Source organism: Entelurus aequoreus, linkage group LG16, assembly GCF_033978785.1.
Source record: "Entelurus aequoreus isolate RoL-2023_Sb linkage group LG16, RoL_Eaeq_v1.1, whole genome shotgun sequence".
Lineage (NCBI taxonomy): Eukaryota > Metazoa > Chordata > Actinopteri > Syngnathiformes > Syngnathidae > Entelurus > Entelurus aequoreus.
This window is the reverse complement of record NC_084746.1, coordinates 37,323,834-37,351,333: the sequence shown is the minus strand read 5'-3', so window position 1 is coordinate 37,351,333 and position 27,500 is coordinate 37,323,834. Positions and strand designations below refer to the sequence as shown.

General features: G+C 39.0%; 1 protein-coding gene across 2 annotated transcripts in view; it reads left to right on the top strand.

Annotated features, from left to right (window-relative positions):
* LOC133631354 (voltage-gated potassium channel subunit beta-1-like) overlaps nucleotides 1-27,500 on the top strand; it is a 67,293-nt gene that overhangs the window by 18,314 nt on the left and 21,479 nt on the right. Inside the window, exons 5-7 of one of the 2 annotated variants that reach the window (XM_062023545.1) lie at nucleotides 27-71; nucleotides 6,826-6,869; nucleotides 24,601-24,687. In XM_062023545.1, the coding sequence (XP_061879529.1) occupies nucleotides 27-71; nucleotides 6,826-6,869; nucleotides 24,601-24,687 (176 nt within the window). Of the gene's footprint in view, nucleotides 1-26; nucleotides 72-5,085; nucleotides 5,409-6,825; nucleotides 6,870-24,600; nucleotides 24,688-27,500 lie in introns of those variants that run through there. The other variant, XM_062023546.1, reaches the window with a different exon arrangement.

Sequence of the window (27,500 nt, the reverse complement as noted above, 5' to 3'; positions counted from 1 at the left end):
TGAAAAGTGTGTTTGTCTTCCCTCAGGCGATCCAGTCTGGTGATCACTACAAAACTCTACTGGGGAGGAAAGTAAGTGTGTGTGAAAGTGTGTTTGTGTGTGTTCACCAGCAAAATGATGCGCAATTAAGGAACATTCAGCTTCAGCAAAACGAGCGTTAGGGGGACACATTTCTTTTTAAAGTAATCATGACCATGTCCTTACTGCCATTTTCTTCCCTTTGTAGTGTTTGCTTTGGTTGCATTATGCTCTCAAGCTGCATTTGTCACTTTACTGGAGGATCTCCATTTGTTCTCCTTTCTATTACATAAGGAAGAGCTGAAAGGCACATGCGCAGCAAGTGGGTCAATTTGATTAAAAATAATAATCCACTCATAAGTGTGGACTACTTTACACCTGAATTACTGTCAGAGAACCTGTCAAGCATGAACTGTAGATGTTTGCACAATGATTCCATGTACCATATATACGGGGCTACTTTTTTCCCAAGCTTTGAACCATGCGGCTTTTACAAAGGTGCAGCCAATTTGTGGATTTGTATTCGCTAAAGGAACCATATGTAATATTCTGGCCAGAAATGGTACGGTCAAAATTCTGTAGTCCCCTCCCCCTCTCCCTGACTGAAGTTGCCAGATATGCAGCCGAATCCATCTCGATGGACTGGGCTACTCCAAGGAACTTCAAATTTCCACTGCCTCTTACTAGTGGTTGAGGTGCTGGGACCATAATAGCTGAATAGACAAGCTTTTTGTCAATAACAAATCTCTAACCAACGCATTTTACACAGAAATTAGGCCCTTTTCAGGAAGAAGTATGTCATGCCTGCGCAATATCGCAACAAATGGCAATCATATGGTTATTGTCAGTACTATCAGAAAACAAAGACTAAAATCAACTACAACCAACGCTAGCACTGGTTATGCTGGTGAAAATAAGTAGAGCATGCTTAGCAGCCTAATGTATGTCCAAAACTAAAGAGGAGACATTTTACCAAGGTATGCCTATAGGCTACTGTTTCAAATGTTTCAGATTGCCATATAACTTGGTACATGTAGTCCACAATATGAAAACACCAATGAGGAATTATTTTATCATGTGATTTGGCTGTCTCCATATGTTTCACATTGTCATGATGACAGCCGTGCTAATGTTGGAACCCATTTCCTCAGCGTGTCAGCATATTGAAAAGGAAATAAGAACTGACACTACCCATATCCACATAGGTTTTATTTGTCCAAAATATATATTTACCCTGTGAGTTCGAATACACATGGACATACAGGCTAACGGCCTTTATTTCCCCCGTTAGCCTATATGTCCATGTGTCATTGACCGGGCTAGCATGCTAAGCATTACACTAGGAGCTAAGCACCATCACACAAAGCATTGGTTGCAGGAACATACTATCTTTGTTAGACAAGATCATAGACTGTATTGGACAATACAGTAGTTTACATACCAAATGTCCATTTCCATTTATTACAAGTAATAAGAAAAGGTAAATGCCTGACTTATCGATCAAGGAAGAAATTAGCAAATTTGGTGTCAGATTAAAAAATCTACTCCGCCTTCAATGGTCTCCATCTTTCAAAGGCATCCCGATACAAATCCTGGTTTTGTTCCTGGATTTGTCATGAATAAGTTGAGAATGGTAACTTTTAGATTTACCAAGGTCTGACCTGTTTAGTAAGTTTACCAGTGGCAGTAGCTCGACCAAGATGGCGGTGTGTAACTGGCAACCTGGATGTGACACACTCACGGACTTTCTAATCTGTTAAACGATGGAGGGCAGGGCACCAAAATGAAAACACTAACAAGATTTCAGGGCTGTAAATCTAATTTTGAAATGAGCATATCCCAGTTGAACTAGTGTTATCAGTTATAGAGGTATTGGGAAAGAAGATGATTTATTAATGCCTTTTGACATATCATTTAATGATGACTTGACATTAAATTATTACACATGGCTTCTTTAAGCAAAGAAATCAAACAATGTACAAAATGATTCACTTTAAGAAACGGTTCAAACTCAAAGTGTTTACAAAGTACTGATAAACATTGCGAACCTTATTAAAAAGGATGAACAAAGACATCAATGACTTGTCTGTTTTGTTTGATCCGCCGTTTTACTGCCGTGTTACAGACGTTTGGAAATTATTAAGGAATGTAAATAAACATTTAGAAAATCTTTCTATGTAAATACCTCATTTCACAACGTACTGGTATATATCTGCTGCTTACAGACTAACTAAACTAAACTAAAATATGAAAAAATAATAATAATTTAAATTTAGTGGGTGCGGCTTGAAAACCGGTGTGGCTAATAGTCTGGAAAATACGGTACTAAAAAGACAAAGGTGTGAATGCATGTTTGGAATATATAATTATTACCCATAATGGTCTGAAAGCGGAAGTTGTATGACATAGTGAAATAAAAGTGCAAACCATAAAGGACAGATAGCAGATAAAGGTAGCAAATAACTGCGGAGAACAATAGAGTGGAGCATTTAGACGCTCCCTCAGGGGTTTGCTGTGTGCAAAAATTGAGAGTGCATATCGAATTTCAATTACAGCATAAGCAGGACTGAATGTTATTCGTGTCCTTGCAGAGTATAAGAGCAACACTCCAGCTTCTACAAACCCCGTTTCCATATGAGTTGGGAAATTGTGTTAGATGTAAATATAAACGGAATACAATGATTTGCAAATCCTTTTCAACCCATATTCAGTTGAATATGCTACAAAGACAACATATTTGATGTTCAAACTGATAAACATTTTTTTTTTTTTGCAAATAATCATTAACTTTAGAATTTGATGCCAGCAACACATGACAAAGAAGTTGGGAAAGGTGGTAATAAACTCTGATAAAGTTGAGGAATGCTCATCAAACACTTATTTGGAACATCCCACAGGTGAACAGGCAAATTGGGAACAGGTGGATGCCATGATTGGGTATAAAAGTAGATTCCATGAAATGCTCATCATTCACAAACAAGGATGGGGCGAGGGTCACCACTTTGTCAACAAACGCGTGAGCAAATTGTTGAACAGTTTAAGAAAAACCTTTCTCAACCAGCTATTGCAAGGAATTTAGGGATTTCACCATCTATGGTCCGTAATATCATCAAAGGGTTCAGAGAATCTGGAGAAATCACTGCACGTAAGCAGCTAAGCCTGTGACCTTCGATCCCTCAGGCTGTACTGCATCAACAAGCAACATCAGTGTGTAAAGGATATCACCACATGGGCTCAGGAACACTTCAGAAACCCACTGTCAGTAACCACAGTTGGTCGCTACATCTGTAAGTGCAGGTTAAAACTCTTCTATGCAAGGTGAAAACCGTTTATCAACAACACCCAGAAACGCTGTCGGCTTCGCTGGGCCTGAGCTCATCTAAGATGGACTGATACAAAGTGGAAAAGTGTTCTGTGGTCTGACGAGTCCACATTTCAGCAACATATGTTGCTATCCAAGATACGTAATCATGGACGCCCCTGCTTATTTCAGCAAGACAATGCCAAGCGAAGCAAAAAGAGTGCGGGTACTAGACTGGCCTGCCTGTAGTCCAGACTTGTCTCCCATTGAAAATGTGTGGCGCATTATGAAGCCTAAAATACCACAACGGAGACCCCCGGACTGTTGAACAACTTAAGCTGTACATCAAGCAAGAATGGGAAATAATTCCACCTGAGAAGCTTAAAAAATATGTCTCCTCAGTTCCCAAACGTTTACTGAGTGTTGTTAAAAAGAAAGGCCATGTAACACAGTGGTGAACATGCCCTTTCCCAACTTCTTTGGCACGTGTTGCAACCATGAAATTCTAAGTTAATTATTATTTGCAAAAAAGAAATAAAGTTTATGAGTTTGAACATCAAATATTTTGTCTTCGTAGTGCATTCAATTGAATATGGGTTGAAAAGGATTTGCAAATCATTGTATTCCGTTTATATTTACATCTAACACAATTTCCCAACTCATATGGAAACGGGATTTGTAAATGCTCCACTTCTTTTCTCAAAGTTTGTGCTGAAGAGAAGCCAAACCTGCAGAAATATGCTTCATTGTGTACAAATGCTGCCTTGACAGAGATAATATTGCCCAGTTTCCATGATCCCACTGTCAGAGACGTTCACTTTATTATTGTGCTTGGAGTTTACAGTTTAAAACTTCACTGCATCATTTTGGAGGTGTTAGGAAGGTTAAAGCTGTACTTAGTGCAGATGTACCTCATGAAGTGAAGTGTCCAGTGTCCACATATATTTGAAGCCATTTCCAGTTTTGTAAAATGTACTTTAAAAAATGTATTTGTCCACGAGATTGGGGGTTCTTGACCTTTTTGACTTTGGTAGCCCAACTTTTCCACTACAGAAGGACCCCACTCAAATATTAACACTGAATTAGTAATGTTACTCTATTAATTGTAGTCAATAATCACCGTATTTTTCGGACTATAAGGCGCACTTAAAATCCTTTCATTTTCTCAAAAATTGACAGTACGACTTATAACCCGGTGCGTCTAATGTACGGAATAATTCTGGTTGTGCTTACTGACCTCGAAGCAATTTTATTTGGTACATGATATAATGATAAGTGTGACCAGTGGATGGCAGTCACACATACATAACAGATACGTGTAGACTGCAAAATGATGCCAGTAAACAACACCAAAACCTTTAAATGTTCCATTGAAAATAAAGACCATTACACACGGCACTCAAAAATCTGTCAAAAAGGTTTTAGTACAACTTTGAAGCCGCACCACTTGATGGATTGTTGGCCCATTACGGCTACCGTAGTCAGAGATACAAGTATTACTATGGTGTGTGTATAAGGACCGCAAAATGGCAACTATTAGCAGACATATTATCTGGTGTTTTGTTTCGCAATATTATGCAAAACCAACTTTTCTTACCTTCTGGTACCTGCTGATCTGTATGTGAGGTCTGCATAAATCCTGAAAATTTGCGCGTCCGCCTTTGTAGTTTAGTTCGTGCCGATACCGTAGTCAATAGGCTTCTTCTTTTTCTCTATCTTATTGTCATGGGACATTCATCCTCCGCTGTTGCCATTTCTAATATAAAGTAGTGTAAAGTTCTTACTTATATCTGTCAGTAAACTCGCTATGGAAGCGCTAAAAACATACCGGTGTAGTGAGTTTACATAATTCACCCAAGTAACTTTAGTTATTAGAGAGTTCCGCTCGGACGGTTTTTCACGGGACACATTTCTGGCTTTGTTCTTGCACTAGTGAGCCACGGATGAGGAAATGCTGCTCTGTTATTGATTGCAGTAAAGCCTGAATGTCATTAAAACAGTTAGCTCCATCTTTTGACACTTCTTCCACTCCCATCCTTGCACGCTACACCGCTACAACAAAGATGACGGGGAGAAGACGCTGTCGAAGGTGAGCCATGAAATAACACCGCCCACAAATTGGCGCATCTTGAAGCGACTGTCAGAAAGCGACTTGAAGATGATCTGTAAAACATCATCTATGCAACATTTTGACCAACGAACCACCATTACATGTTATGTAGACCACAAGGAAGACTTTTACATTTACAAAATAATCATAATATGACCCCTTTAATGCGCCTTACAATCCGGTGCGCCTTTTGTATGAAAATAGACCTGACTAGATCCACTCATCAGCAGTGCGCCCAAGGGTCCAGAAAATATGGTATATCTAACGTACTTACAGTTTACAACCTTGTCAATTGATTTCGGAATCTAATTTATTGGCCAAGTATTTTTAAGGCACAAGGAATCTGACTTGATAGACTGTGCGCTCTTTGTTCAACTAGGAGAGAGCACAGTGTTGCGGCGGCCATCATGAAACCAAATGTTAATTGCAAAGATTATTATTTATTCAACTCATAAACTTTAGGCTTAGGTTAGGCTAATTAGAAAAATAAGTACTAACCAAATAAACTGACGGAAATGTATTTACATACAGTTAGGTTGTGCTAAAATAAATCAACTAAATTAATAATTAATATTTGTGTGTACTAAACTGTCAATACAATTAAGTGCAAATGAAAATACAGCTTCACAGCCTGATTTAGTCCTCATTTTTGCGCTTAAGAAACTTCTCTAAGACATTAGCTCCAGACTTCTTCCGTTTGTTCGACATTGTCATTACTGTCACAAGTGGTGGAAAAGTGTATTACAGCTGCCCAACAATGGAATGCTTGATTTGCTCACCCTAACTCACTACGGGTAATTACACCTGATTGGAGCCTTTTTTTAATCAGTTATGGGATTTATCGGTATGATTTAATAATTCCTAATATGGGTCCTATAATAATTGTGCACCCCTATTACATTTAAAGCCTAGTGCAATACTTCAGTATTTGGTGACAATGTGGGTGGTTCCTAGCAAGATAGGAATAATTCAGGTTAACTTAAAATAAAATGTTCCACTGCACCAACATGAACTTATTTGAACGAGCTGTAAATGAGCCAGAGTTGAATGAACAGGGAGTCTCACCAAGCTACAGTCACGGTGCAGCACCCAGCTAGGTACATTCACATAAACACACATAGAGCAACTACCATCAGGAAGCTGAAACGACCACATAAACTCGAACACGTAACTTTAACAACTTTTATAGAGCAAGTGTCACAAGGCATGATGGGAACTTCTGTGGCTCCAGACTCCCAGTGATGTTACAACATCTAACTTGTTGTCGGTGTACACTTGGCACACTGCAGAGGACTGAGTGCATTATGCCTGTGACCTGTGCACGCCCTCGCTAGCCATGTTTCATCAGTGTTTTGTGTCCGTGCAATGATGCAATGGTGCATTCTTCTTATTCCAGGGCAGAGACCGAGAGAGGCCTGAACAGAAAACACATCATTGAAGGTAACAAACATTCTCTCCTCCTCCTCTTCCTTTGTCCCTCACCTCAACTCATCACACCAGCTTGTGCAAACACTTGCACGAGTCCAATGTACTGCCAACTTTGACTGCAGTGTCCCAAAACACTTACCTTTTGACAAGATATTGTTTCAATACTGAGAGGTATTCATGATTCAGTGTGATGTATTCTCCAACAATAAACTGTTCAGTTTATTTTTGATTAAGAAAAGCACACACCTTTTATTATAGCGTTACCTATGAATAGTCTACAATATCAACCCATATAGCTGTCATATTTTGTGTCCCCCTCTTAACTTCTAGTTTAATGTAATTGCAATCCACGCGCCCTGTGAAGCTAATAGTTAAATACATTACGGCAATCTTAAATCCCACTACAAACCCCAAAACCAGAGAAGTTGGCATGTTGTGTAATTGGTAAAAAAAAAAAAAAAACAGAATACAATGATTTGCAAATCCTTTTCAACCTATATTCAATTGAATAGACAGCAAAGACAAGATACTTAACGTTCCAAAACGTTATTTATTGCAAATATTAGCTTATTTGGAATTTGATGCCTGCGACATGTTTCAAGAAAGCTGGCACAAGTGGCAAAAAAGACTGAGAAAGTTGAGGAATGCTCATCAAACACTTATTTGGAACATCCCACAGGTGAACAGGCTAATTGGGAACAGGTGGATGCCATGATTGGGTATAAAAGCAGCTTCCATGAAATGCTCAGTCATTCACAAACAAGGATGGGGCGAGGGTCACCACTTTGTCAACAAATGCATGAGCAAATTGTTGAATAGTTTAAGAGCAACATTTCTCAACCAGCTATTGCAAGGAGTTCAGGGATTTCACCATCTACGCTCTGTAATATCATCAAAAGGTTCAGAGAATCTGGAGAAATCACTGCACGTAAGCAGCAATTCCCGTGACCTTCGATCCCTCAGGTGGAACTGCATCAAAAAGCGACATCAGTTTGTAAAGGATATCACCACATGGGCTCAGGAACACTTCAGAAAACCACTTTCAGTAACTACAGTTGGTCGCTACATCTGTAAGTGCAAGTTAAAACTCTACTATGCAAAGCAAAAGCCATCTATCAACAACACCCAAACACCATCGGCTTCGCTAAGATGGACTGATGCAAAGTGTAAAAGTGTTCTGTGGTCTGACGAGTCCACATTTCAAATTGTTTTTGGAAACTGGACATCGTGTCCTCTGGACCAAAGAGGAAAAGAACCATCCAGACTGTTCTAGGCGCAAAGTTCAAACACCAGCATCTGTGATGGTATGGGGGTGTATTAGTGCCCAAGGCATGGGTAACTTACACATCTGTGAAGGCACCGTTAATGCTGAAAGGTACATACAGGTTTTGAAGCAACATATGTTGCCATCCAAGCAACGTTGTCATGGACGCCCCTGCTTATTTCAGCAAGACAATGCCAAGCCACGTGTTACAACTGCGTGGCTTCATAGTAAAAGAGTGTGGGTGCTAGACTGGCCTGCCTGTAGTCCAGACCTGTCTCCCATTGAAAATGTGTGGTGCATTATGAAGCCTAAAATACCACAATGGAGATTGTTGAACAACTTAAGCTGTACATCAAGCAAGAATGGGAAAGAATTCCACCTGAAAAGCTTCAAAAATGTGTCTCCTCAGTTCCTAAACGTTTACTAAGTGTTGTTAAAAGGAAAGGCCATGTAACACGGTGGTAAAAATGCCCCTGTGACTACTTTTTTGCTGTTTGTTGCTGCCTTAAATTCTAAGTTAATGATTATTTGCAAAAAAAAATTAAGTTTCGAAGTTCGAACATTAAATATCTTGTTTTTGCAGTCTATTCAATTGAATATAAATTGAAAAGGATTTGCAAATCATTGTATTCTGTTTTTATTTACGAATTACACAACGTGCCAACTTCACTGGTTTGGGGTTGTGTAGTTTAATGTAATTGCAATCCACGCACCCTGGGCGGCTCATAGTTAAATATATTATGGCATTCTTAATTCCCACTACAAAGAACAGTAACTACTACCACGGTGCAGACAGAAAGAATACAGCACAGCAAACACACAATGGGCTAAACAAAGACCAACTTCCTGTCAGCAAGCAGAATTCAATAGTGTCAAAATGAGGGCTGATCTTCAACTAAGGATTTTCACAGTCAAATCTGATTCGTAAGATTCTGCCCATAGTCGACTATCAGTGGAATGTATGACATTTTCAATTGGTAAATTCACAGACGATATGTAGTAGTCGTGTACACTGGCTGGTCACTAGGTGTCAGTAACGTGCTGGATGTGCCCTAGCACTTATACAGATGTCACGTCCTGTGCAGTACAGTACACACAGGGTGCCGCTGTTTTGGAGAAGCCTGTTCAAAAAAGCCAACAAACCAGCCTGGAAAGAAGGAGGAAATCACTGTGAATTTATACTTTGAGGGCATGGTCTACCAACTAACATTGAGGACACCGAGGTCATGTCCTCAGAATGTATTTAAGTGACAAAAAGAAGTTGATATGCCTGACTTTGTGTAGCATATTGTGTGCGCTGCACTGCCTCTACATCACCATGCGGTAGATCATCCTCTCACAATGTACGATCTTTGGTCATGCACAACACCCGCTTCAACTCCAGCAACAACAAAGTCCACTTTTAGTATGAACCTCACCCGATCCGAAATGTGCTGTCAACATAACGTTAACTTTAAATTATACCGACGTAACTAATTGTTATTCATTAAAAAACAACAAAAACATTTTAGTTTAAAAATACTTGTTTTGGTTGCAAGTAGGGCTGGGCGATATATCGAATATACTGGATATATCGCAGGTTTGTCTCTGTGCGATATAGAAAATGACTATATCGTGAGTATTCGAGTATACGTTCTCACATGGTTGCTTTTAGCTGCGGGCATTACACTTCAGGCGTTTCTCACTCTTCTTTGTCTCTTCTTCTCGCAGAGACATACACTACCGTTCAAAAGTTTGGGGTCACCCAAACAATTTTGTGGAATAGCCTTCATTTCTAAGAACAAGAATAGACTGTCGAGTTTCAGATGAAAGTTCTCTTTTTCTGGCCATTTTGAGCGTTTAATTGACCCCACAAATGTGATGCTCCAGAAACTCAATCTGCTCAAAGGAAGGTCAGTTTTGTAGCTTCTGTAACGAGCTAAACTGTTTTCAGATGTGTGAACATGATTGCACAAGGGTTTTCTAATCATCAATTAGCCTTCTGAGCCAATGAGCAAACACATTGTACCATTAGAACACTGGAGTGATAGTTGCTGGAAATGGGCCTCTATACACCTATGTAGATATTGCACCAAAAACCAGACATTTGCAGCTAGAATAGTCATTACCACATTAGCAATGTATAGAGTGTATTTCCTTAAAGTTAAGACTAGTTTAAAGTTATCTTCATTGAAAAGTACAGTGCTTTTCCTTCAAAAATAAGGACATTTCAATGTGACCCCAAACTTTTGAACGGTAGTGTAAAACAGGCGCACTTTGTTACATACATCACATACTGTCGCTCGTGCAACGTCATACACCCTCGCGGAGCAGAGAGGTAGCGGCATGGGTAACGTTAGCTGTAGCAGGTGGTGCAAGCATAGCGGTGCGAGTGGTAAACGAGAGAAAGAAGGTGCGAATCTGGTAACAAATGGAGGAATAATTAATTCCCAAGAAAAACAGAACGGGGTCCATCCTCTGGCGGTGGTTTGGCTTCAAGCGGGAAGATGTTGAACAGACAACCGTAATATGTCAAGTATGCGGCAAAAGCGTTGCTACAAAAAGTAGCCGCACTGCTAATTTGTAGCATCATTTGAAAAGTCACCCGCTAGAGAATGAAGAGTGCTTGAAACTCTGCATGTCAACACTTCCGGCTGGTGCCACACCAACAAAATGCCGAATCAACCAGCACTGACCCAATTGAGCCAGCCGTCTTCCATTTCCACATCAACAAAAAATAGTAAAATACAGAAGGAGATAACGTCCGCAGTAACCTACCATATAGCGAAGAACATACACAATTTGATTTCCTATTATGCAGTCAATTTTTATTTTACAGTTATTGAAATATCTTGTGTGACATCATGTACAAAAGTGCACTTTATTGGTTTTAAACTATTGTAGTGGCATTCTGTACAAAAAGTGCACTTTAATTTAGTGTTGTTTTGATTTGTCATCTTAGTGACATCATGCACAAAAGTGCTAAAATAGCTTGTTTTAAAATGTCTGACAATCTTGCACTTTCTGTTTTGAAATGACATGAATGTTTGTGCCACTGCTTAATAACTGTTTAATAAATACAGTTTTGGTAAATTGACTTAGTTGGGATTTCCATCTCTGCATGAAAGTTTAAAATGAGCATATATTAATGCAGTATGAACAAGAATGTTTTAATGTAGACACATAGAATCATCGTACTGGTGTGATTGTATGCATCAAGTGTTAATTCAAGGCTAAAGCAAAATATCGATATATATAACGTGTATATTGACATGGCCTAAAATATTGAGATATTAAAGGCCTACTGAAATGATTTTTTTTTATTTAAACGGGAATAGCAGATCCATTCTATGTGTCATACTTGATCATTTCGCGATATTGCCATATTTTTGCTGAAAGGATTTAGTAGAGAAAATCGACGATAAAGTTCGCAACTTTTGCTCGCTGATAAAAAAAAGCCTTGCCTGTACCGGAAGTAGCGTGACGTCACAGGAGCTAGTATTCCTCACAATTCCCCATTGTTTACAATGGAGCGAGAGAGATTCGGACCGAGAAAGTGACGATTACCCCATTAATTTGAGCGAGGATAAAAGATTCGTAGATGAGGAACGTTACAGTGAAGGACTTGAGAGGCAGTGATGGACATATCTTTTTTCGCTCTGACCGTAACTTAGGTACAAGCTGGCTCATTGGATTCCACACTCTCCTTTTTCTATTGTGGATCACGGATTTGTATTTTAAACCACCTCGGATACTATATCCTCTTGAAAATGAGAGTCGAGCACGCGAAATGGACATTTAAAGTGACTTTTATCTCCAAGACAATACATCGGTGACACACTTAGCTACTGAGCTAACGTGATAGCATCGTTCTCAAATGAAGATAGAAACAAAATTAATAAACCCCTGACTGGAAGGATAGACAGAAGACCAACAACACTATTAAACCATGTACATGTAACTACACGGTTAAAAATTCTCAGCCTGGTAAGGCTTGAAAATGCTGTTGCTAACGACGCTAAGGCTAATTTAGCAACTTAGCAACCGGACCTCACAGAACTATGATAAAACATTAGCGCTCCACCTACGCCAGCCAGCCCTCATCTTCCCATCAACAGCCGTGCTCACCTGCATTCCAGCGATCAACGGCGCGACAAAGGACTTCATCCGTGGGTTTGGCGGCAAGCATCGGCTAGGCGTAGTAAGTAGTCCTTGTTGTGTTGCTGTAAGTATTGTACTTAGCCGCTAAGACACCGATCGATCCCACCTACAACGTTCTTCTTTGCAGCCTCCATTGTTCATTAAACAAATTGCAAAAGATTCACCAACACAGATGTCCAGAATACTGTGGAATTTTGTCGAAGAAAACAAGAGGCTTTTCTATCGGGTCCGATGGGGTCCAACCACTTCCGTTGCTTTTGTGACGTCACGCGCATAAATCATATCCAAAGGAGTTTTTCAACCGGAAGTGTGGCGGGAATTTTAAATTTGCACTTTATAAGTTAACCCAGCCGTATTGGCATGTGTTGCAATGTTAAGATTTCATCATTGATATATAAACTATCAGACTGCGTGGTTGGTAGTAGTGGGTTTCAGTAGGCCTTTAAATAAAAGGCCATATCGCCCAGCCCTAGTTGCAAGTATTTTTTTCTTTGGTTTCATAGAGAAACACAGATTTCTCTCCATATCCCTGATAATTATGCAAGGCCTTGCAACTTTCTACAATTTCTCAACACATTTTGGCCAGTCATTGTCATCTTTGTGTTTGCTAACATAATATGACCACACATTACAGTGTGTAACACTTACAAAGTATAATTCAACGTTACAGTTGTAAAATCACAAGGCGGTCGATGCAATAAAAACACACACAAACAAAAGCCACAGAAAAATCCAATCACACGTGTGTGTTGAGTTCATCCTTAAGGACCTTATACTGAAGTGGAAGATGGGCATTATGATCCAGAGGTTAAACTAGAACATATATAAAGGTTTATTTGAAATAGGCACATATACAGAAACATAGATATCTGAAACAGTTATCCAATGTATGCGTCATAGTGTTTGTAGCCTAAGCTAATTTACAACACTTGTCCCCAACAACAACAACAACAATAACACAGATCTAACATCATTAAAATAGGAAAATAAAAAGAATGAGGCAATGAGGAGTCGATAATAGTAATAATACAGACAAAGTGCACACTAGATAAAAGCCAATAATAATAATAATAATAATAATAATAACACAGAAAAAGTGCAAACTAGATAAGAACCAATTAGTAAAAATGTGTAAAAACTAAACATGGGAACACGATTGTTGCTCAACTAGCCACAATTTTGTTTGTTTTTTTGAAAGTGACAAGTGCAGATATATTTTTCAGAGTGCCAGGTAGAGAGTTCCATAGTTGTGGTCCTTTTATTGAAAAGGCAGTCTGGGCAAAAGACGTTCTACGGAATGGAACACAACAGTTGCCTTTTGACGTTGCTCGGGAGGCAGATCTGGTACCACTTTGCAGTCTTGTAATTGCCTTGCAGAGCAATTGGGGAGCAGAGTTATTTAAGCATTTAAAAACCAGTTTGACTGTGTGTAACAAAATAAAATTGGTAAAACTTAAAATATTGTATTTTAAGTTATATATTTATATATCACATTATGGCATTATTGTCATTGAAAAGAGAAGTCACATGCTTGTAGTTGGCAATTCAAGTTCCTAGCCCAACATTTATGTGTGTTACAGCCACATTCCAACTGATGCCAGCTATCAAACAACACACTCGGGGATTCCGCTCGTAGTTTCTGTCACTTTTATCCAAGCATTAATGAGCCTTCAACTTTGTGCAGCTCCGACTTCCTCAGTCTTTGTGCATGCGCTCACCGTTTTGTGAAAAGGGGGAAAGTTGGAGATGCTGCTGTGAATGCTAATTATGTGACTGAGAGCTGAGTCACTGCAAGAGGTGCAATGCGCTGCAAGTTTTAGGAGGCAGGAATGATTGCCACCAACGGTGTGCAAAACAAATAATTGTGAATGAGGCCATAAATCTTCTAAAAAGAGAAAGTAACAGTAAAAAGCGTTGTGTAGCCTTTGACTCTTGAGCTAATTTCACTCTCGGGTTGCAGGGAGAACATAAGCCAAATAGTCAATCACACTAAAACTTGTGGGTTGTCCTGAACAAAGTAGTCTTTGTTTTGCATAGGTAGAGTAAAGTATAAGGCTACTTTATTTCACTACACTGAGGGAGCATAAAATGAGAAAGATGATACAGCTCTTGCAATAGCATGAGCGCTTGTGACCTAACAATCCATACCAGCAAGACTTTATTACTTACCATTCTTTAGAACAACATTATCACAGCGGTACAGTTAAATGCGGGATTGTTATATGATAAATAGTAAAATACTCAATAATTTGGTCAAATAGCGAATCCATAGCCGGTAAGAAAGCAGTTGATAACCAATTTATAAACTTAAATAAGCTCCTTTATTTGAGTAATCATAATATAAAGTGGTGTAATTATCTTTTATGTTAGAAAAGACTAAAACCCGCAAATTCCCCTCACAAATTAGTATTAAGAAATTAACTAATCACTGCCTTTTTCTAGGGTCCTTTATGGTAAAACACACACTCGTTCTCTTGTACACCTTTTCGGATTGGTACAAGAGAATTTGAGAGATGCTGACAACAACTGGTTAAAACATTTTTTTGGAGCATTTATACACCTATAGTATGGGTACCACCATGACTAAGTTGTACCAATGTCTTTGCGATGAGACAAAATACAGAAAATGCCATTTTCTTACACTCTGAAATGCAGAAATATACGGTCGGAGAGCAATTAAAAAGCTATTTATAAACATATTGTGGACCAGGGGTCTCACGACAGTTTAACTACGACAGAGTCTTGGTGAAGCTGAGCAGCATGAGGTATTCCCTGTAGAATCACGTTTTATACATTTGTTCCACACTTGTCTTTTGTAAAGTAAATCTGTACAGCAGACATGTGCATCTACATCAACTATATGATTTGCCCAGTGGTGTGCCATCAGGGCCAGCAAGGCCTTCTCTGCTGGCCTAACAACCAGAAATCATGATCATAATTAAAGATAAGTCATTTTTAATTTACTTTCCCTAAATATCTGAAAGTATTTATATTTTCTTCATGTCATATTATGCTCCTTCCAGCGCTGTTTTTGATTTATAGAGTTTTTGTCCAATCAGAATTCAGCTAGCTTATGTTGCCATGCTGTACCAAATCTGCCACAGGCCTTCAGATTCACTATAAGTGAATGGGGACATACAGTTGATAGACAGTTGCAATAGCCAATCAGATCACGTGTTGTCAGTAAGGCATTCTAGCTGGCCTAAGGCAGATATATAGTGATGTCATGAGCCAGGTAACATAAGAACTCCATTACCCAGCATGCCACAGTAGTGTAGAGCATGCGTAGTAGCCCCGTTTAGGTTGTTGAACGTAGACATGCCGGCAGCGGGAAGTTTTGGATGAGCACGCTCTGGAGTAAACTTTAAGAAGTCAACCAACACGCCTCGTCTGCATCTTTTATGATTCGACAAGACAACACATACTTTGCAAGGCCATTTTCAAGAAGGATATTTAAAGAGAAACTACATCATGTGAGACTGTTATCAACCAAACCCTTTTAATCCCACCCCCCGGATTGTAAATAATGTAAATAATTGAATGTATATACTCTGATGATTAACTTGTGTGATGACTGTATTATGACGATAGTGTATATTTGTACCATGAATTGATTTACGTGGACCCCGACTTAAACAAGTTGAAAAACGTATTCGGGTGTTACCATTTAGTGGTCAATTGTACGGAATATGTACTGACCTGTGCAATCTACTAATAAAAGTTTCAATCAATCAAAAACCATGTCAGCCAACCCCGGAAGTTAGCTCAGCTGTCGATGAAATGTGAGTTCGGATAATTTATTTCTTAATTTTTTTCACGTTTGAAATGTTTTTTGCAATTTTATTTTTGACAGAGCCACATAAGATATGTTTTAATTGCTGATGCGGGTTTATTGATTTTTAAATGCGCCAGAAAAAACCCGTTATGTACACTGTTGATGTGTTTCAATGCCCAGTATTGCGTAAATGTGTTTCTGTATAGTATTTCTCCAGCAATGGTCATGTGGTGACATCAATGATGGTACAGCCCTTTGAGACACTTGTGATTTAGGGCTATATAAATAAACATTGATTGATTGATTGATTGATTTTGAGAGGTAATCATTGAAGTCGGACAACACTGAAGGCCTAGGTGGGAAACGCACGGCCTGTCACTGGATTTGCCTGAGTAGCTGGACAGGACAAAAAAAAATTAAATAACAAAAACATTCGTCAACAACTTCAACCAGCAGCTATAGTGACCTGTGGCAGGCCTTAAGTAATTATAAATGTAAAATTGATTGTAAAGATTGTATCTTTTGACTAGGGCTGTTTTCAAATAGTCGAAGATTCGACAATTTGATACAGTGGAGTCCGATTTGACTTTCAACCTCACAGTCGAATCATCTCAATGCACACCTGCGTTTAGAATAAATTGACTGCGTTCAACATATTAGAGTGTAAGAGGTCATTCTAATCTTCTTACAACTTCGGCTGTCATTACAAAGCGGTTGCTGCTACTTGGTGTGACGTCATGTAAACAACTGGCTGTATTTTGGTCTCGCTCTAACATCCCTTACTCTATAAAATATATTTGTCTGCACACAATAATATTTTACTAATCGTGTTAGGAGGAGGTTTCTGAGGCATTCGAAATCCCCATTTTTAAACATTCTTTCTGTGTCAAAATGTCACTACAGCGTACTTAAAGGTCTACTGAAATGAATTTTTTAAATTTAAACGGGGATAGCAGATCCATTCTATGTGTCATACTTGATCATTTTGCGATATTGCCATATTTTTGCTGAAAGGATTTAGAATAGAACAACGACGATAAAGTTCACAACTTTTGGTCTCTGATAAAAAAAAGCCTTTCCCCTACCGGAAGTAGTGTGACGTAGTCAGTTGATCATCTCCTCATATTTTCCTATTATTTTCAATGCAGCTAGAGCGATTCGGACCGAGAAAGCGATTATTACCCCATTAATTTGAGCGAGGATGAAAGATTTGTGGATGAGGAACGTTAGAGTGACGGACTAGAATGCAGTGCAAGACATATCTTTTTTCGCTCTGACCGTAACTTAGGTACAAGCTGGCTCATTGGATTCCACACTCTCTCCTTTTTCTATTGTGGAACAGGGATTTGTATTTTAAACCACCTCGAATACTATATCCTCTTGAAAATGAGAGTCGAGAACGCGAAATGGACATTCACAGTGACTTTTATCTGCACGACAATACATCGACGAAACACTTTAGCTACGGAGCTAACGTGGTAGCATCGTGCTTAACTGCATATAGAAACAAAATAAATAAATCCCTGACTGGAGGGATAGACAGAAGATCAACAATACTATTAAACCATGTACATGTATATACAGGGTTAATGCTTTCCAGCCTGGCAAAGGTTAACAATGCTGTTGCTAACGACGCCATTGAAGCTAACTAAGCTAGGGAGCTAACGTGATAGCATCGGGCTCAAATGCAGATAGAAACAAAATACATAAACCCCTGACTGGAAGGATAGACAGAAAATCAACAATACTATTAAACCATGAACATGTAAATACACGGTTAATGCTTTCCAGCTTGGCAAAACTTAAAAATGCTGTTGCTAACGACACCATTGAAGCTAACTTGGTATAACGGGACCTCACAGAGCTATGATAAAAACATTAGCGCTCCACCTACGCCAGCCAGCCCTCATCTGCTCATCAACACCCGTGCTCACCTGCGTTCCAGCGATCGACGGCGCGACGAAGGACTTCACCCGGTCATCCGTACGGTTGTCGGCTAGCGTCGGCTAGCGTCGGCTAGCGTCGGCTAGCGTCGGCTAGCGTCGGCTAGCGTCGGCTAGCGTCGGCTAGCGTGTCTGCTATCCAAGTAAGTCCTCCTGGTTGTGTTGCTACAGCCAGCTGCTAATACACCGATCCCACCTACAACTTTCTTCTTTGCAGTCTCCATTGTTCATTAAACAAATTGCAAAAGATTCACCAATGCAGATGTCCAGAATACTGTGGAATTATGAGATGAAAACAGAGCTATTTTGTATTGTTTTCAATGGGGCACCGATACTCCTGTTTCACTGGCTACGTCACACGCATACGTCATCATCCAAAGGCGTTTTCAACCGGAAGTTTAGCGGGAAATTTAAAATTGCACTTTATAAGTTAACCCGGCCGTATTGGCATGTGTTGCAATGTTAAGATTTCATCATTGATATATAAACTATCAGACTGCGTGGTCGGTAGCAGTGGGTTTCAGTAGGCCTTTAATGAAATAAATAAAAAATAGGATCCTAATAAAAGAGCTCCCTGATCCTCTTGTCTAAACGCCGCACCGGGAGACAGGGAGACGATCAAGGGTGCCGAAAATAACTCGCTAGTTAGCAAAGTTTACATCATCGAGCTAGCCTACTTGTCGCTCGCGTTCGCTCTGCGAGCCACAACATTGCTTTGCTGCTAATCATATTTGGATGATTACAATTCGAACACTGTTAGTTCCGAACCAGTTGTAAAAAACCCAAGACCAGTGAAGTTGGCACGTTGTGTAAATGGTAAATAAAAACAGACTACAATGATTTGCAAATCCTTTTCAACTTATATTCAATTGAATAGACTGCAAAGACAAGATATTTAATGTTCAAACTGAGAAACTTTTTTTTTTTTTTTTTAAATAATCATTAACTTCGAATTTAATGGCAACAACACATTTCAAAAAAGTTGTCACAGGGGCATTTTTACCACTGTGTTACATGGCCTTTCCTTTTAACAACACTCAGTGAACGTTTGGGAACTGAGGAGACACATTTTTGAAGAGGAATTATTTCCCATTCTTGCTTGATGGTTCTTTTCCTCTTTGGTCTGGAGGACACGACGTCCACAGTTTCAGAAAACTATTTGAAATGTGGACCACAGAACACTTTTCCACTTTGCATCAGTCCATCGTAGATGAGCTCGGGCCCAGCGAGGCCGGCAGCGTTTCTGGGTGTTGTTGATTATTGGCTTTCGCTTTGCATAGTAGAGTTTTAATTTGCACTTACATATGTAACGAAGAGCTGTGTTTACTGACATTGGTTTTCTGAAGTGTTCCTGAGCCCATGTGGTGATATCCTTTACACACTGATGTCGCTTTTTAATGCAGTACCGCCTGAGGGATCGAAGGTCTGTAATATCACCACTTACATGCAGTGATTTCTTCAGATTCTCTGAACCTTTTGATGATATTACGGACCGTAGATGGTGAAATCCCTAAATTACTTGTAATAGCTGGTTGAGAAATGTTGTTCTTAAACTGTTTGGCAATTTTCTCACGCATTTGTTGACAAAGTGGTGACCCTCGCCCCATCCTTGTTTGTGAATGACTGAGCATTTCATGGAAGCTGCTTTTATACCCAATCATGGCACCCACCTGTTCCCAATTAGCCTGTTCACCTTTGGGATGCTCCAAATAAGTGTTTGATGAGCATTCCTCAACTTTCTCAGTCTTTTTTGCCACTTTTGCCAGCTTTTTTGAAACATGTTGCAGGCATCAAATTCCAAATGAGCTAATATTTGCAAAAAATAACAACGTTTTCCAGTTCGAACGTTAAGTATCTTGTCTTTGCAGTCTATTCAATTGAATATAAGTTGAAAAGGATTTGCAAATCATTGTATTCTGTTTTTATTTACCATTTACACAACGTGCCAACTTCACTGGTGTTGGGTTTTGTATTTCTAGACCATTTATTAGTAGCCCGTGAGACAGATATACTAATTGTAATTGTAATAAATAAAAACACAGTGAGTCTTTACAATATGATGACATAACAACTGCATTGCACCTTGCACATGCACACATATGTTTAAGACCTAAAAAGCAAGTGTTTATAAAATACTTCCCTGCTGTGAGATGTTGTACCACGATGTTGCTGGTGCTCATTTTGTTGTGCGCTAATAAAAATGCTGATGGGAATAATTTTTTTCACATCTTTTATACAAATTACATAACGATAAGAGTGCAGATGAATACCAGTATGGATAAGGAATATCGATATTGGTATCAGTATTGATAAAATCGTAACAATATAGTAGTAATAGGGTTGTCCCGATACCAATATTTTAGTACCGGTTCCAAAATGTATTTCAATACTTTCCGATACTTTTCTAAATAAAGGGGACCACAATAAATTGCATTATTGGCTTTATTTTGACAAAAACTCTTACGGTACATTAAACATATGTTTACTATTGCAATTTAATCCTTAAATAAAATAGTGAACATACTAGATAACTTGTCTTTCAGTAGTAAGTAAACAAACAAAGGCTCCTAATTAGTCTGCTGACATATGCAGTAACATATTGTGTCATTTATCATTCTATTATTTTGTCAACATTATTAAGGACAAGTGGTAGAAAATGAATTATTAATCTACTTGTTCATTTACTGTTAATATCTGCTTATTTTCAGTTTTAACATGTTCTATCTACACGTTTGTTAAAATGTAATAATCAATTATTCTTCTCTTGTTTGATCCTTTACATTAGTTTTGGATGATACCACAAATTTTGGTATCACTCCGATACCAAGTAGTTACAGGATCACACATTGGTCATAATTTAAGTCCTCATGCGTCAAGGGACGTATTTATTGAGTTTATTAACATAATATAAATACTTTTTTTTTTTAAATAGAGTTTGTGATGCTAAAAAAAAATGTATTTTTTATTTTAAACAACATAAAAAAAGACACAAGATACACTTACCATTAGTGCATCAACCCAAGAAAACCCTCCCTCCCCCATCCACACTCATCCACACTCATTTACACAAAAGGGGCTGTCTCTTTCTGTTATTAAAAAAAACTTCTGGTTCCTGCAATATAGAATAATACAGTCTGCAAGGGATACAGTCTTTAGAGCACACATGATTGTGTGTGGTGCTGATCCACTAACATTTTCATTAATTACTATTTTTATGTAATTGTTTTTATATTGCTTTACTTTCAAACAAAACAAACAAAGGACCTTAACTTCACCAGACCGGGTTGTCAATGAAATCTGATTGTTCAAAAGGGTTCTTAAAACCAGGTCCAGTTCAGATTACGTCCAGATCGGGCTCAGCAACACACACCTTCACCCATGTACACCAAAAACCAGGGAACACAACAGGTGGCTTACAATCCACAAACAAAAATACATTTTCAAATTAAGCACCCATGTACATTCCAGATCACATCCAAGTCGAACTCAGCAACACATACCTTCATTTATGTACACTTAAAATAGGGAATACAACAACAGATTGCATATCATATATAAACAAAATTACATTTTCAAAATAAGCCTTTGAGGACTTCCCATCTTCCCACCAGCTAAAAAATATTGATGTAATCAAAGTAGTAACGACTAGATACACTCCTGTACTTGGTATCATTACAGTGGATGCCAGGTGTAGATCCACCCATGGCATTTGTTTACATTGTGATTCCGGTGAGCTATTGTATCCTCCTACGGTGTATAGTGAAGCCTGTTTTGCTATTCCTCGTCCTGCAGTGATAATGCTACTTGTAAGAAACTTACTAGTTTATTTGTCGCCACAGAGGCCAGGATTAGTGATTTAGAAGTAGCTACAACACTGCAGACTGCGGATGGACGTTAGCCGCTAGCTAGCCATGTCTTAAAGCACCTCTTCCTGAGGGTGTTTCAGTGTTATAACTTCACCTTTATCTTTAGTTTTTGGACCAAAATGCGTCCGTTCTCCCTTTTCTGTCTACACACAGCGTCTGCTTGTAAGTACTCTGTGTGTGTGCGCTTCCGAACATGCTCCTCTGCTCGTAAAACCAGACATGCCTGTAAAAAAAAAGGGGGGGGGGGGGGGGCGTGTACATTTTAGAAGCGGTATAGTACCGAATATGATTCATTAGTATCGCGGTACTATACTAGTATCTGTATACTGTACAACCCTAGTGTCAAGTCCGTTCAACAAAATTAAACAACTGAATGAAAATCCACCAATTCTGGTGATTCCATCCTTTTTGCCAGGTTTGTAGCTGACTATTTGGCTCCTCATTCAGAGATGCAGAAGAAGCTTTACCACACTCTTTTAGTGAGAATTCCCAAAGCCTTAGGTGATTATTGGATCATAAATTAAGTGACAAATAGAGTTTCTCTCTCCATTTTGTGCTAAATGTGTTTTAATGAGTACCACTGCTGAGGTGAGGGCAGGGAAATGAGGATGTCTCAGTGTGCATTCTTCTCTTTGCAAGTTAGCCCAGAGGACAGAGGATTCCTTCGCTACTTCATCTTTTCAAAGAGACTTTCGGGGAAAGTAAATACATTATTTATCGCGGACACCAGAAGGTAATCTTTTTTTGCTCAACACCCTAAAAAAGACTGCCCTTCGTAGCTAGTCGAGCTTATCTACAAGACAGAAAACACAATCCACCATGGCGGTGCAGGAGGAGATTAGGATGCATGTTTGGGGTGTTTCTGCAGATGTTGGAAGAGTGGCAGTCAAGGCGGAAATTTCCAGTAGGATTTGATTAGGAAGCCTATACTAATCTGCCAGGCGCACTTGAACGTGATTGAAGCCGCGTGTGCTGTTAGCCTGGACTTTCTATTAATTTGCAGACAGCTTTACATTTTCCATTTTTTGTGTGTGAAACTGAACAAACTTTACTCTCCTGACACTGTCACTGTCACATGCTGAAAAGTCGAGCCAGAAAATATATTTTCTTCATAAAGCGCAGGCATTTATTTACTCAACTGCATAGTAAATAAATGTACATTAAAAAATACTTTTATCTTTAATTATGATCATGATTACTGGTTATGTTAGGCCATCAGAAAAGGCCTTGTTGGCCCTGACTGCACACCACTGTGTATATCAGACATTGATGCAGGTTTTTAGAGGGCTTTATAGGCAACCTAGGATTGTTGGTGATGGGTAATATTAGCAAAACAAACTTCGTCTGGGCATGTCCCCACTTTTGGAGGATAAATACTGTGCAACCTGCATTATGCTCTCAGACTAGACCTGTTCTAGCTAATCTAAGTAAAACAATGTCGATATAGCGTGAACATCACATGTTCAGAGTGAATTCAGTTCTGGGTGTGCCCTACACAACCTAACAGTCTAAATTTATGTAACGAACTACTGAGAACCATTGCATTTGTAGCTTTGCACCAATGCTGACTAAGTGAAATACAGTTGTGGTCAAAAGTTGTAAAGAACATAATGTCATGGCTGTCTTGAGTTTCCAATCATTTCTACATCTCTTATTTTTTTGTGATAGAGTGATTGGAGCCCATACTCGTTGGTCACAAAAAACATTCATGAAGTTTGGTTCTTTTATGAATTTATTATGGGTCTAATGAAAAGGTGATCAAATCTGCTGGGTCAAAAGTATACATACAGCAATGTTAATATTTGGTTACATGTCCCTTGGCAAGTTTCACTGCAATAAGGCGCTTTTGGTAGCCATCCACAAGCTTCTGGCAAGCTTCCGGTTGAGTATTTGACCACTCCTCTTGACAAAATTGATGCAGTTCAGCTAAATGTGTTGGTTTTCTGACAAGGACTTTTATCTTCAGCATTGTCCACACGTTTAAGTCAGGACTTTGGGAAGGCCATTCTAAAAGCTAAATTCTAGCCTGATTTAGCCATTCCTTTACCACTTTTGATGTGTGTTTGGGGTCATTGTCCTGTTGGAACACCCAACTGCGCCCAAGACCCAACCTCCGGGCTGATGATTTGAGGTTGTCCTCAAGAATTTGGAGGTAATCCTCCTTTTTCATTGTCCCATTTACTCTCTCTAAAGCACCAGTCCCATTTGCAGCAAAACAGGCCAAGAGCATAATACGACCACCACCATTCTAGGCGGTAGGAATGGTGTTCCTGGGATTAAAGGCCTCACCTTTTCTCCTCCTGGACAAACAGCTGCATTTTTTTTTTATCTGACCACAGAACTTTCCTCCAGAAGGTCTTATATTTGTTCATGTGATGTCAGATGAAAAAATGGTCAAAATTCAAGCAGAAGCTTGCCAGAAACTTGTGGATGGCTACCAAAAGTGCCTTATTGCAGTGAAACTTGCCAAGGGACATGTAACCAAATATTAACATTGCTGTATGTATACTTTTGACCCAGCAGATTTGGTCACATTTTCAGTAGACCCATAATAAATTCATAAAAGAACCAAACTTCATTAATGTTTTTTTGTGGCCAACAAGTATGTGCTCCAAACACTCTATCTCAAAAAAATAAGAGTTGTAGAAATGATTGGAAACTCAAGACAGCCATGACATTATGTTCTTTACAAGTGTATGTAAACTTTTGATCACGACTGTAAATGTACAATATTTCTCTTGCATTCCCGCTGCAGGTTTGAAGGGCTCCCTCCAGAGGATGCAGCTGGAGTATGTCGATGTGGTTTTTGCCAACCGGCCAGATAACAACACTCCCATGGAAGGTGAGTTGTTGCTGGGGATGGTGGGACAATGCATATTGTCCTGCAACTTGAGAAGGTGAGAAAATATCAGAAGGGCCTCATCAGATCAGCGGCCTTTTGCTTTGAACCGGAGGATTAGGGTTGGAGCGTGTGTGTGCTCCCCTGGCACACACACACACACACACACACACACACACACACACACATCTCCTCTAATCGGACAACTTCAAGTCCTCTATTTTTGCCTACGGGTGTCAGTCTCTTTCTGTCTGGGTGGGATCACCACTTTCCACATGGTCTCTGAGCCCTCCATGTTCTTCAGAAGCAGGATTATCTGGTGCCCCTGAGAGAAGCTGGTGTATTTTGGGGTTGGCCTCTCTGGATACAAACGTTTTATTCCTCTCATTTTTAATCAGCCACCATTTATTCAGTTTACATTCACAATACCATTTGCATAGTGACCTTTCTCTTCCTGCGGACCAGTCAGTTCCTTCTGGGTCATTTGTCATGCCTGATGATATAATGGCACTGGTATAAAAATGTGAGGATGTCAGGATTATATGAACTAAAGCGGTTTAAAAAAAAAGTCATATATACGATTTCATTGCTTTGTAAAGCTTCTGGTAAAATTTATATTTGTTCAATATCAACAGTAATTTTTCATCACTTCAAGCCGATACCAGGTTGTCCCGATACCAATGTTTTGGTACGGATACCAAAATGTATTTTGATACTTTTCGGTACTTTTCTAAAAAAAAGGGGACCACAATAAAATTGCATTATTGGCTTTATTTTAACAAAAAAATCTTAGGGTACATTAAACATATGTTTATTATTGCAATTTATTTCTTAAATAAAATAGTGAACATACTAGACAACTTGTCTTTTAGTAGTAAGTAAACAAACAAAGGCTCCTAATTAGTCTGCTGACCTATGCAGTAACATATTGTGTCATTTATCATTCTATTATTTTGTCAACATTAAGGACAAGCTGTAAAAAATTATTATTAATCTACTTGTTCATTTACTGTTAATATCTGCTTATTCTCTGTTTCAACATGTTCTATCTACACTTCTGTTAAAATGTAATAATCACTTATTCTTCTGTTGTTTGATATTTTACATTAGTTTTGGATGATTCCACAAATTTAGGTATCAATCTGATACCAAGTTACAGGATCATACATTGGTCATATTCAAAGTCCTCATGTGTCCAGGGACATATTTCCTGAGTTTATAAACATAATGTGAATTTTTTTTAAAGTAAAAAATAATTTGGTGACGATAAAAAATATTGATGTAATCATAGTAGTATCGACTACAAACGCTCTTGTACTTGGTATCATTTCAGTGGATGTCAGGTGTTGATCCACCCATGGCATTTGTTTACATGCAGGCGTGCTAGCTTTTGTTAGCGGTGACGCCGGTGAGCTATTGTATCCTCCTACGGTGTGTAGTGAAGCATGTTTAGCTATTCCTCGTCCTACAGTGATAATGATACTTGTAAGAAACATACTTTATTTGTCGCCATGGAGGCGAGGATTAGTGATTTAGAAGTAGCTAAAACACTGCAGACTGCGGATGGATGCTAGCTAGCTAGCCATGTCTTAAACCACCTCTTCCTGAGGGTGTTTCAGTGTTATAACTTCACCTTTATCGTCAGTTTTTAGGCCCAAATAAGTCCGTTCTCCCTTTTCTGTCTGCACACTGTGTCTGCTTGTAAGTACTCCGTGTGTGTGCGCTGCCGAACATGCTCCTCTGCTCGTAAAACCAGCAATGTCACGATGTGACGACTACGCGCCGTCATGCCTGCAAAAAAAATAAAAAATATGGCAGACCGGTACATTTCAAACAGAGTATAGTACCGTTTTTTGATTCAATAGTACCCTGATACTATACTAGAACTGGTGTAGTGTAAGGTCACTTGCACAACGGCTGCATCAATGGATTTAACAAAATATGTTTTTGTTGTAGGTTGCCGTCTTCAGTATGTAGATGATGATGTGTTTGCATTTGGTCCTGAATGCAACACAACAACTCGTGTTCCCCCAAGGCACCAACAAGTGATGTAATAGGGACCAAGTCTTCCTTTGTTAAAATCACAGCCTTTCTTTTCACGTCAGCTCATCCCTTTGTGTGAAATTCTTGATCCTTTATGTGGCTTTTAAAAATCTCAGACACCAAAAAAATCCAACATATTTTACCCCGATCCCACTCACCTTTGAATATTTCTTCCTAGCGCTTTACTGTTGCAGCTTTAATAGCGACTTCAAAACAGCTGGTATTCCATCAGTTATGAAAAATATATCAAACGTTCACATTATAGCAACAGACGACACATCAATATCCAATATTGTTTTAATAGATAGACTGTTCAGCCTGTAGACAAGCTCTCCTTCTCAAAGTCATTTTTATTTGACAGACCCAAGCGAGGAAAATTGCAATGAATTCAATTAAGTCAACGAGAGAATGAGCCAGACGGAGGCAATATAGATGAAGAATAAGACTTGTAGCAATGAATACAATTCCATTATAAATCCAAATCCATTTGCACTTTCATGAGACACGTTGCACACGCCAATCAATGCATTCATCAGGAAGTCATTTACAGTGTTCCAAAATGTCAAAATAAATAAAATGGTGTCCTTTTTTCGAGACCTTGAAAGTGTAAATGTCATTATTGTGCAGGTTCTATGTCCACAAGTCAGAGAAAATAAATGTTAAATAATGTAACAAATGACTCATCAATTATAGTAATAAAAAGAACATTTTGATGGGCCTGCCATCTGTGCCCTGGACCTCTGGCCGGGGGTCGCCGGACGCCGCCATACTTA